The sequence below is a fragment of the Phalaenopsis equestris genome, unplaced genomic scaffold, assembly GCF_001263595.1.
Source record: "Phalaenopsis equestris unplaced genomic scaffold, ASM126359v1 Scaffold000741, whole genome shotgun sequence".
In the NCBI taxonomy this organism is placed as follows: domain Eukaryota; kingdom Viridiplantae; phylum Streptophyta; class Magnoliopsida; order Asparagales; family Orchidaceae; genus Phalaenopsis; species Phalaenopsis equestris.
In genome coordinates this window covers 205,826-218,227 of record NW_018165181.1, presented here as the reverse complement: position 1 = coordinate 218,227, position 12,402 = coordinate 205,826, and the positions used below count along the sequence as shown (strand labels likewise).

At 33.2% G+C, this 12,402-nt stretch overlaps 1 protein-coding gene across 1 annotated transcript in view; it reads left to right on the top strand.

Moving 5' to 3' along the window:
• The first annotated feature begins 10,095 nt into the window (after positions 1 to 10,095).
• LOC110030570 (protein ABC transporter 1, mitochondrial) overlaps positions 10,096 to 12,402 on the top strand; it is a 33,280-nt gene continuing 30,973 nt past the window's right edge. Inside the window, exons 1-2 of the mRNA XM_020733336.1 lie at positions 10,096 to 10,673; positions 11,735 to 11,960. Of these exons, the coding sequence (XP_020588995.1) occupies positions 10,150 to 10,673; positions 11,735 to 11,960 (750 nt within the window). The 5' untranslated portion in view covers positions 10,096 to 10,149. The remainder of the gene's footprint in view (positions 10,674 to 11,734; positions 11,961 to 12,402) is intronic.

Genomic DNA, 12,402 nt, shown 5'->3' with positions numbered 1-12,402 from the left:
CTTAGACTCAATATTTTCTTAAAATTACATAAAGTTGAAATATTAAATAAAATGCTAAGGAAGATAATAGCAACTTTGCATGTTTCATTAAGAAAATTTCATTCCTTTATGGAACAAGAGGTGCACTAAATATGTGCTCAAAATGATGAAAGAAGTGCGGCAAAAATGATAAACATGCACATGTGAAATACACTGTAAAATAGAAGTAAACATGTTTAGGGTTAAAAATATCTTATCTACTTGTTGGCTTCATTTTTTGCCCATTTTGAGATCACTAAGATGTCGAGCACCCTAATTATAAAAATTCATTTTTTAAATGGTTTGTCGGGACGCAACGTGATGTTGTGTGTCAAATCAGCAACGGATTAGGTGCCCTTGCGCCCTGACATTTTCAGGCTCCCCAATCCCAATTGGAAGGACAACATTGTGGGAGCTAACGTGGCATTAGGCATGTCATAAGAGTTGTGGTGCCCTCCAATTCAGGTCTAATTGAGGTTCGCAGTTGGACAGTCGTTATGATGGCATGTTAATGAGGCATATGCCACATCAATAGCGCCCTAGTGTCTCATGCTGAGCTACGGTGTCTCAGTTTCCTCGAATCAGGCTTCAAGCCGCACGCCATATCTCGCCAATTGACGTGTATCACCACTTCACCAGTGTTGTGGCGCCATGTCCAGCGTCGCGACACTAAACTGTCCTTTTTTCCCTATAAATGGAGTAATCTTACATTGTCCCCAAGGGTTGGAATTTTTGAATCTAGCAACCCCTTGAGCCCCATGGTACTAACCAAGGGTTTACCCCCATTTTTTAGTGAGTTTTCGTCTTCATAGATAGTCATTTTCAGAGTTAGAGGAGTTCATGGGCCCAAATATTAGATTTTTTTTTTTGTGGGTGTTTGGTTGTGTTATTAGGGATCTGGTTATTGATTTAACTGACCCAGAGGACTGTTTTTTTTTTTTAGGGCCCTTATTGAGCTTTTCAAACATAGTTTCTCCTACTCCAACTGCAAGAGTTTGCTCCTTCCTCTTGCCTCGGTTTCCCTCCCCATTCTAGTAGAGTCCCTGACACTGTTGTCGCAATTTGTGGTGGTCACAAGAGCCAGTAAAGTGGTTGTTGAAACTGTCAGGTGTGAGACGTCATCCAATCATCATGTAGGTGAGATATCTCTCTTTTTTTGTGATTTTCTTTTTAAGAAAACCCAAGATTTTATGCTGGAGTAACTAGGTCGGGCTATAAGAGGGTACATGGGTTGGATTCCTTTGTTTCCCTATCAGCGCTTCTTTAAAATTATGGTCTTAGCTTACCCCAAAGTCGTAATACAACTTTTTGGGCACTATGGTACTTTTTTACTTGTGAGTGTGAAATGAGATTTTAATACATCACTCAGTGCTCAATTTTCATTTCAACTTATTGGCAGTCATGTGTCAATACCTCCAAAATGATGCAAGGTCATCAAATTCGATTCAAGATTGTGCTTAGATGCTAGTTTTCAACATCATAGTGCCAAATGCTGAGTGGACCTTATTTCCACTATGCTAGAGTTGTAGCATTAGTTTAGGTGTCATGACACTAGCCTCTATTTTGCAGTCTTGCATTGTACCTTTTGTTGACAAAAATATGGCTCCAAAATCCTCTTCCTTAATTGTGGTACTGGTCTTTGGCACTGCCGCATTGGGAGTTAACTAAATTCCTATCTTGCTTTGTCTTACGTATCGCTTAGTTGACGCACTGCCTTCAGCAGTGCAACAAATATGGGACACCCATTGTTCAGTTGAGACCAATTTTTTATGGACTAAAACTATCATCTGTTGCCTTTCATAAACCAAGAAGTATTATGGTTTCTCTCTTGGTCTTTGGTATACCCTTTTGCAAGGGTGGCTACCACATTTAGCTTTTTTGGAGATGCCTTTAGGTCAAGTTTAGTTGTTCTAAATGGGTCTTTTTTCTTTATAGATTTTTGACATGCGGACTTGCCTCATGAAATCGTTGGTACACCCTTTCATATGGGCGGTGACTCTGCTTTGTCTGGCTGATAGGTTGGGCTTACACTGTTTGTGTTGCCCTTTTGGCATGACTCGATGTAAGCTCGTTTTCTTCTTTTTTATTCTTTGCGGACCACATGTGTGGGACATGTTGGATAGCATTAGAGTCATATAGCTAATTAAGTATAGGTTGCATTGAGTATTCACATTATCAACAAAGTCTCCCTTTTATTTAGAAGATAAAAAGGGTTAGGTTGGAGTGATCTTTGTTAATGCCCAAGCGCCCCCTCTTTTCATCTGTCAGATCTCATAAATTTTTCAATGAGATAATGTTTCACGATTCTGTAGTACTTTCTCTCTAACGATAAAGGTTTGTTTTCTATGTTAATGCCTCTACATGTTTGCCTTGCTTATTCTCTTTTCCACTTGTTGCATTTTATCATTTATGGATATATTGGGCATCATGATCAGATTCTTGAGGATAAGATAGTTTTCGCTCATACATATCTTGCAACTTTTCTTGATTTTCAACCTCTATTGTAGGGTTTTAACCTATGCCAGTATCGTTAAGGCTTGTCTCCTGAGACATATTCTTTGTGGCAAGCTTTATTTATTGCTTGTGTTTGTTTATGCATGTGAGATCTTGCTATTCAAAGTATGGTACTATTTCTTGTATGTGTTCATACATATCTCAACATGTTTTCTTTACTTTTAATCATATATGTTCCATGTTTGTGGCTTTATGCTTATAAAAACTTCCAAGCTCATGACTTTATGTCCATACAAACTTTGATGCATATATCTTTATGTTCATGCAAACTTTCAAACTTGTGGTTTTATGTTCATGTAGACTTTCATGCTTCCCTTTATATTCATGTAAACTTCCATGCTTATGACTTGATGTGCCTTTTAGACTTCCAAGCTTGGGTTTATATTCATGCAAGGGAGTAAGTTGTAGCTTTGTGAATTTGATAGAATAATTGTTTAGAATAATTCTTCTTATATACTTGTAATGGGCTATTTTCATAATTTTGATGCTTAGGAGGCGATTTGCAAAGTTTATATAGTTGAGTGACATTAATTTATATATTTCAAGAAAGTTCTAAATAATTTCTTTATAAAAAAGTATATATAAATTCAAAGGCACTCAAAATGAATTATTTTTATAAATAAAAATAAATACTATACGTGTGTGTTTGTGTGTATGTGTGTCAAAATGTGGTCTAAATAAACTATTTTTGTAAATAAGCTCATATAAATGTGCCCTCAAAAGAATTATCTCTACCTAAAGAAACTATGAAAGAAACAAAAATAAAAGAAAGTTTATGTATTTTTTAATCTCGGATATCTTCATAAACATATGTTCTTAAAATTTTATTTATTTTAAAGCTTAAGTCTTTAAAGATGATATGAATTGTCAATAAAATGAAATATCAGGAAATAAGAACTTTAAGAAAAAATTTTTAAGAGAAAACTTAACATAACTTTTTCAATAAAACTTAACAAAACATTTTCTTAAGAAAAAAAAAATAAATAAACCTTTTTGATAAAACTTAACAAAACTTAACAAAAACTCATTTTAAAATAAAACTTAACAAAATTATTGTTGATAAAACTTCACAGAAACATTTCACTATATAACCTTCTTAAAAAAAAAATTCAAGTGCAACTTTTTTTAGTAACAAAATATAACTCAAATAAAGCTTTTAAAATAAAACGTAAACTTTTTCAAAACTCAAAATCAAAACTCAAATTCAAACTTTTTAAAACCTAAATAAAATATTCCCTAAACAAAACAGAAGTAAAACAACACATAACTAAAAATTTCAAAACAAAATCTAGACAGAACCCCTTCAAAATAGAACTTAAGCAAATACTTTTCTAGAAGAAGCATAAACAAAACTTAAAAAAGAAAAGGCCTAAATACGACCTTTTGTTAAACTAAAGTGAATTTCTTAAAATATTCTCAAACAATAGTGAAGCTTTTTAAAAGTAAAATCTTTTTATGCGCTTACCAACTATACAAATTCTCACAAAAAAAAAATTATGTGACTTTGCAAATTCTTTTGAATAATTATAGAATACAAAACTTGTAAGTGTTTATATGATTAGCTCTTGAACGAATATTTTCTCGCTTAGAAACATGCAATTTATAAGTTTAACTCCTAAACATATAAATCTTGAGCAATTTTGTACTTATATCTTTCTCACATTATACTAACCCACATACTTAATAATATATTTGTGTGACAAAAAAATATTTTACAAAATTACTCTTTCATATATGTGAAAATCTTAATTATATGCATGAGACTTCAGTGTGAAAAGTGTAAGTATAAAAAGCTTGAACATGAGACGTTTCTAAGCAAGTGAACTTCAACAATAAAAACTGTAAACCAAACACTAGAAGTCAAAGATGGGGAGAGAATCAATGAAAAACACCTAGGATAGAAAACCAACTGCTAAAACTTAAACTTAGAAGACCCAACTTTTTACAATGGCAAACAAAATAAGAGCAAAACATCAGTTAATTATCAATCACCCAAAACAACTCTAAAATCTACTAATATAAATCATAGAACTACCACTAGATAGATCAACTGTGAATCCTAAATTAGTCTACTGAAAAATAAAACTCAGGATCACACATGCCTTAGAATAGTCCAATTTAGTACCCATAATTAGTGAAAATGACTATGACATATAAAACAAATAGTCATATGTCATTATACTATGTAGGTGCCCTAGAATGAAACAACTCATAATTACTAACAAAGGAATCTCAAATCGCCTAATAGTAAGAAGATTTATATTCGTCGTTGTTATGGTAATAGTGGAGATCCCTTATTGTCCGATTGATTAATAACTTAAGGATATTAGTGCCCTTAGAACGTTGAAAAATGACGGGTAACTTGACCGAGGGTGTTATACCCAAAAATTATGTTAGCCCACTCGTTTAGCCTCATTGTAGATTCCAATTTTACTTTTGAGTTAGGGCTTCACTTCTATCTATAAATTCTTCTAACCTATCCTGCCCCTTAGTCCAGAATTAAACTTCAATCAGCCCTCACTATTAATCATTTTGTAAACTCCAATCAAACATTCAATATCAAATCAAACCCAAATGATCTCGATTAAATCTCTTCAACTAAAAAAAAACCAAACAATACACACATGTGTTACTTTATTGCACACATGTGTTACTATTTACAGTTTCTTTGTATGTGATTTATCCAAGCTCTTAATTATGTAAAGGCTCTTAAAAGAAAACACTTTTTTTTTATAAAAAGCTTAATATTAAAAGATTTGTTCTTGATTATATTAAGAATTAAAATTTACCATTTAAAAAAAAATCAGCACTTTACTTTCTCGTATGAGCCTTTGGGTCGGTTTTAAAATATTTTGCATTGCGTGAATAACTACCAAGTCATACTAATAGGGTCTCAATAATTTTAATTCTAAATAATATTGCATGTCTTGCGGTGGAGTATACATGTTTCTCTTACTTAATTGAGCTAATATAATTTATATGCTTAGGTGGCCATCAAGTATAATTGGGGTGTTAGAGATTTTCCCAACACATACAAGATTATAAGTCCTTTTGTGTAGTGACTTGGCTTTTGTAGTCGTGTTGCTTATCTCTTTCCACTCTATAAGTATCCTCATCATACCCTTGCTAGCGTAAGTCCTACTTCTAGCTTTTTTTTCTGAACAGAGTCGTTGGAGCTTAATTGTCTCTTTCTTTGACTTTAGGATTACCGAGCCATTTTAAGGACACTACAGAGTCGTCGGAGCTTAATTGTCTCTTTCCTTTTGTGGGTCTTTTATAGTTATTTCATAGCTTTCTTTTGTTTAGAGGCAACTACTTGTAAGGCTAAAATAACTCACCTTCTATGTGATTACCTAGTTCAGCCTTAACAACATAAGGTTTTCCCTATTGAAAAGATACTAATCTCCTCAGTTTACCTATTGTGAAGGTCTATAGTAAGTAGGCATCATAATTTTTATTGAGAGTCTTCTAAGATATCCCCCAAGATATAATTGACCACGATGATATATCATCGTGGAAAATTTCTTTGAATCGAGAATAAATAAATAAAATTCATTATGTCTCTAGTTTAGATACAAGTGGCGTCTTAAGACTCTTCTTGTATATTTATTTGAATCAAATATTGTCTGATTTATTTCAAGCAGTCCTTCTTCTGTGAATGTTACAAGATTCTCCTTATGAGGCATTTTCATATCATTAATTTTTTTCCTTTTCTTAATATTTGTCATTTTTCATTTTTTTCCCTTCTCTCGCTTTGTTTCTTCTGAGCCTGGGGTTGTTTGAGAAGGTAGACACTCTTTCTGAGCAGATAAGAATCATAAAGGGGGTCACACAATAAGGTTCACACTAGGTCCAGTTGAACAATTAGGCCAATCAAGTTGAGTCATTGATCAAATTGGCTAAACATGGATTAAATGAACCTATCTATGGTGATTGATTCAAATGATTTTTTCAAACTAGTTAAATCGCTCAAGATAGCCTAATTAGCTCGAGCTAAGTAAATTATAATTAATTGATAAAATAAATGGATAATTGGTCAATTTATTTATGGTGAGTCCATTTAAGTTAATTGGAAAGCTTGGTTGATGGTAATTCAATGAGATTGCCCAATTTGACTTTATAAAATCTAATGGAACATTTAAACAAAGCTTGATCAAAAGTTAATTATTATTAAGTTAACTATAGTTAATTAGTTAGAAATTTTTTCTAGAATTGGCTTGGCTCAATTTGTTCAAGTTAATCAAAATTGTCTATCAGGCCAATTTAGGTCAACTTAGATTTGGCTTGGCTCAATTTGTTCAAGTTAATCAAAATTGTCTATTAGGCAAATTTAGGTCAACTTATATTAAGTGACCAATTAGTTTGTTCAAATGCAAATTATAACTAATTCATGTAGGTTTGATCAATTGAATTTGATTTTAGATATTGGGTTTAGTTAATTTGATCAAAGTGATTATTTTGGTTTTGTAGGATTGAGTAGGTCCAATTGAACTAAATTGAGTCAAATTGACCACCCAGACTATACATGACTCTATTTAGCATTACTAGGTGAAGGATAACCTACACGAACTTATTGAAATGATTGGCCAATGTTTATATGATTTGGTTTCAAGTAACTTAATTGGGTCGTATTGGTCAAAACTAGGATTTAAAGATTTTATCTTTGTCCAAAGATAAGTTAGAATGAATCCATCATTGGTTTGAAAATCTAAATCACGTGGAAGCATTCTAGCTAAATAATTGAATCCGCAAGTTTAAAAGTATCAATTAAATATAAAGCTTTGGGTTAATTAGAAATAGGTCAATCATGTTTCAAATTATAATGCACAATCATACAATTGAATCAATGGGAAAGAGATCGAGGGCTTTTTTTGGGCAGCTGCAGCTTACTAATATTAGATAAGAGACCCGTGTTTAATGCAAATTATTTACATAAGCGGACGTGCTGCAGTTTCTAAATGCTTGAGCCTGTGTTTTCAGGCCGCACCGCGGTGAAAAGCTGCCCCAAACAGGGCCTGAGTGGTTATATCTTCAATTAGTTCCATCAGGATTAAAGAAGATTGAGCGAGGCATATATATGCTTAGAACTAGATAATGCCATGTCTATTAAGATGATGAATTTGGAATTAAATTAAACGATCATGTTGCTATTAAATTTTGATATTTTTTATACCAATAATTATGACACATATCTAAAATTTATAGTAAAATTTATAATATCTATTGCCATGCCCATTTTTTAGGATATATTCATTTATTATAGTTATCTCTTACTAAAGTCTTCTCCTATTAATATAAAGACATTTGTATGCCCACTGATTATTTAATTTAGCTTTGTAACTCCCAAAGCCGAAACATGGGCTTAGAACAACTGGAGTTGATACAGCCAAAGTCCATGACGTGGTGATCTATAAGCATGACACGTGGATCAATGTGGCAAATCGAGCTCTTGGTTATTGGAACGCCACGTGGCTATCCGAGAGCCGTTAGCTAATTTTGTCTTTTTTTCATGTGGAAAAATTCCTTAATAGAGCAATGACAACTTTTAAAAGGACTAATTTATAAATATGCCGGCTTTTATAATGATGAAGCTTTTGGATTTATATGAAGGCCATTTAAGTTCATACCACACAAGTCTTATTTATTTACATATGACACACATAAATATGCATATTTATACATACAACCCTTAAAAAATTTAACATTAAAAATTATTATCATTATTTTTTTAAAAGTGAAATACACCCTTTTTATACATATATTTATGATATTTATGACTCAAATAAGTTATAAGTGTAAATATATATGAAGTTATTGGTATGTATGTAATATTTTTTAAACATTCAATTAATATTCATTGTGCTTAATTATATATGATATGATGATTTTTAATGCAATTTGGTTGAGATATTATTTAATCAAGTATAGTTTGGATGAAATTCAATTATATTGTGATAGATTGAGGTGATCCATTCAATTAATTGACTTTAAATTCGGGTCAACAATGCTTTGAAGGTGAATTATGGTGAGTTGTTCTTGAATGATCTTTAGTCGGCTTTATAAGGATTCAAGGAAATTAGAGCGAAATTAATCGACTTTGACACAGAGTTATTATTAAATTTGACCAAGTTTGATGAAAGATTTGAATGAATTTACCATGTAATGTAAAGCCAGGGCGTTTTTGTGCCTTCTCATATCATCCCGTCCTTTGGTACCCTTCCTCCTTCGATCGAAACACCTCTTGTGCGCGTCTTTGCTCTTCTCACGTTGCACCCACCTTTGGTTCTCTTTCGCATTCGATCAAAGCTTTTCCTTGTTTTGACAGGCGAAACAAAGTGCTAAATTCGTATAAATAATACACCAAGTAAAGGATATATACATGTGATTTCTTGCATTCAAGAAATGTGTGGTAGCAGAAGGATCAAAATATAAAAGACTACTAAACATTTTAAGTGTTGGAGCTCTAATTGGTTGTAGAGTAATGAAATGTAATGGAAGTGAGATTTTCTCATGGCATCTTATTCCCGCTCGTTCCTCCTAATTCATATAGATGGAAGCAGGATCAATTAACTATTGGTATATTAATATTAAAATTAAAATTAGTGTCATCATGGCAATAAATATATATTATTGTAAAAATAATATGAATAATACTTAAGTGTTAAAATGATGTTCTTGGAGGAATGCATTAAAATGAGGGTCACGTCCATCTTTATTAAGAAAAAATAAAAGTTACAACTCGAAAAATCAAATTACAACTCACACTAATAAGGGTAAATATATCATCTTGTTTATAATTTTATCGTTTTAATTCATAAATCACTTATACTATTTTATGGATTTCATTTATTTATTTTGATAATTTATTATTATTTATATTTTTAATTAAGCAAATGTTTATTTTTATAAATTATTTGTATGTATTAATGTGTATTTATTTTTATTTTATCAACTTCATTATAATTGTATTATTGTCATACATAAATCTTTTAGAATAATTTTTTGGGCCTCATTTGCTTGTTTTGAACATTTTAATTTTATTGCTATCATTCATAACTATATCTTCTTCATTATAATTAATTGTTGTGATTTTCATATGAAAATATATGTACAGACAAGTTTGTTCAATTGTGTTGTATTTATGGTGTCGGTAGATTTTTTATGGTCTTCGAGCTGGCAAAACTTGGCTTGATTGACTTGGCTTTGCTAATTGAATGTTCTAACTTTGCTGCCGACCATTGATTCCCATATGTTTACATTACGTTTTATGTGCTGAATATATAAATATATAAGAATATGCATATTCAAAATTCATATATATTTACATAACTAACGCATAAAGTTTTATACTTACATTTATAACATCTTGGTGCTATAAAATCATAAGAAAAATATTTCACTTTTAAACAGTAATGGTAATGACAATTTTGTGATGATGTTAAAAATTTAAGTGGTATGCATGAAAATATGGCTGATAAAATTTTTAACAGGTAGATACATAAAAAATTAGGTGGCATGTATGTAAATGGCATAGCAAAATAACAAAAAATAATAATAAAAATGAAATAAAACAATTAATGGTACCTCCCGCCTCCACAGCGTTGCAGCTGCGGCGGCATGGCGCCTCTCCGGGACTTTAAACGCATCGCCGACGGGGTTTTCCTTGTCGCCGCGGAGGCCGCCAAGAGATCCACGTACTTTGAAGCCGCAAGAGCCGGTGACATCGGAGCACTAATTTCTCGCACCATAAGGAACGCCATCGTCTCAGCCACGGATCTCGCCGGATTCACCAGCGGGAAAGTTCGCGAGTTTACTCCCCTGCGGCCCACGGAATCCGTCGTGTTCTTCTCGGACTCTCCAGAGGCCGCTGCGGCGAGGCCTGATGGCTCCGGCGATGTATCGTTGTCTGCCTCGCCGACGGTTTCGGTCCCAGAGTCTTCGGTAGCGGAAGTGAAAGAGGAAGTGTTTGTTTTGGATGATGGGAAGCTTGCTGATGAGCCGGGCATCTCTGGGGAGAAGGGAGAAGTGAATTTATTGAACTTGGAGGAGGATGATAAGATGGACGAGGTTGTTGTTCCGTTGAACAGGAGACGGCCTCGGGAGAGGAGAGTGCCTTCAACCCCTTTCAGCAGAGCACTTGGGTGAGTAAAATCATTCTAGAAATACCTTCCAAGTTACGTTTTAATAGCGATTGGCTATCCAAAATTTGCCTCTTTGGAAACTCATTGAGTGGAGAGTTTTGGAAGCAACCCTAGTTTTTTGCTAGACTCTTCTTTGCCTGAGATAAGGTGAGACTGATTCTCTTCCAGCCTATGCCAACTTGTTCAACCAAGAAATGCTAGAGTGTATGATCTTTCGTTTGCTATTGTAGCATTGATTCAAGGGTTTAGTAGATGGTTGAGTCAAAACCTTCCTTTGCAGAGAAATGCAAAGGGAGATGAACACATTCTTCCATTACATAATGACTATGAACACATGATAGAAGATTGTCATCACCCCAAGTTATCGCTAGAGTAGCTTTTTGAGGTAGGCTACTCGAGGGAATTCTTGGCAGTATTGAAATGAATTTTGAGAACATCAAGTGGCTTTAATTTGATCTTATGTTGTGTTGGACTGGTCAAGTGTGTGGATGTGCATTAGAGCTAAGGCTAGGATAGTTTGCTCCTTGTGAAGTGCCTTCACTAGTGCATTTTTGTTCATATATTGCTTGATGGATTCCATTTTAGCTATGTGTAGATCAAACTTAACAATAAAGTTAAGGGTCATTTATATACATACCACCCAATTCCAATGTATTTACATATCTAACAGCCAAACTTTAATTTTTACATTTATACCAACCAATTTTTTCATAACACATCAAAAATATACTATCTTAACTTTTAAAAATGAAATACACATTTTCATGCATGGGTAAGTTGGCATACATGTAAAAATTGAAGTTTGGGTGTTAGATATGTAAATACACAAGAATTGAGTTGAATATGGGTTTGAAGGATACTTAATTGAAAAATACAAAATGGATGTTGGGTGTGATTCTTGTTGTTGAATGATGGTTTAGAGATCTTTCATTTCTCTTGAGGGAGGGAGAGGGAGGGAGCGGGAGTGGGAGAGAGGGGAGGAGGGAGGGGCAATTTAGCTTTCTCTAGGAAGTTATTCTTACACGATATATTAAATCAATAATTTTTTATACTTTATGAAGATTTGCTGGTTTGGGAGCTGGGCTTGCATGGGGTACTGTTCAGGAAGCTGCAAATAGGCTTCTTTATGGCATTCCTAAATCGGAAAGGAAACAATCTGTCCTTTCTCCTTTGTTGTCGGAGCAAAATGCGCAGCGCTTTGCTCTCGCTCTATGTAGAATGCGAGGAGCTGCCTTGAAATTGGGCCAGATGCTTAGCATCCAGGATGAGAGCCTTGTGCCACCACAGGTATTGATATTATCTTGTGACATATATTCTTTGTTAGGAAGACTACATACACCACTCAATTCTGTTGAATTAGCATTTCTAACATCTAAAGTTCAATTTTTACATACATGCCACCTTCCCTATGTATGAAAGATGTATGTTGATTTTTAAAAGTTCAAATAATGGTATTTTTGACGCGATATGGAAGATTTAGTTGGTATTAATGTAAATATAAAAGTTTAGATGTGAGATTTGTAAATACATTAGAATTGTGTGCTTCACATGTTAGTTTCTCTATATTTTTTGTTATTTTACCTGGAAAGAATTACTTTCATCTTTAATTTATCTGCTATTTATGCAAAATTCTCTTTTGGATTTAATTGTTGACATCTATTATGCCATTGAAGCCAACTAAAGGGAGAATAGTTTGCAAATAATTGTTAAATTGATATATATATATATA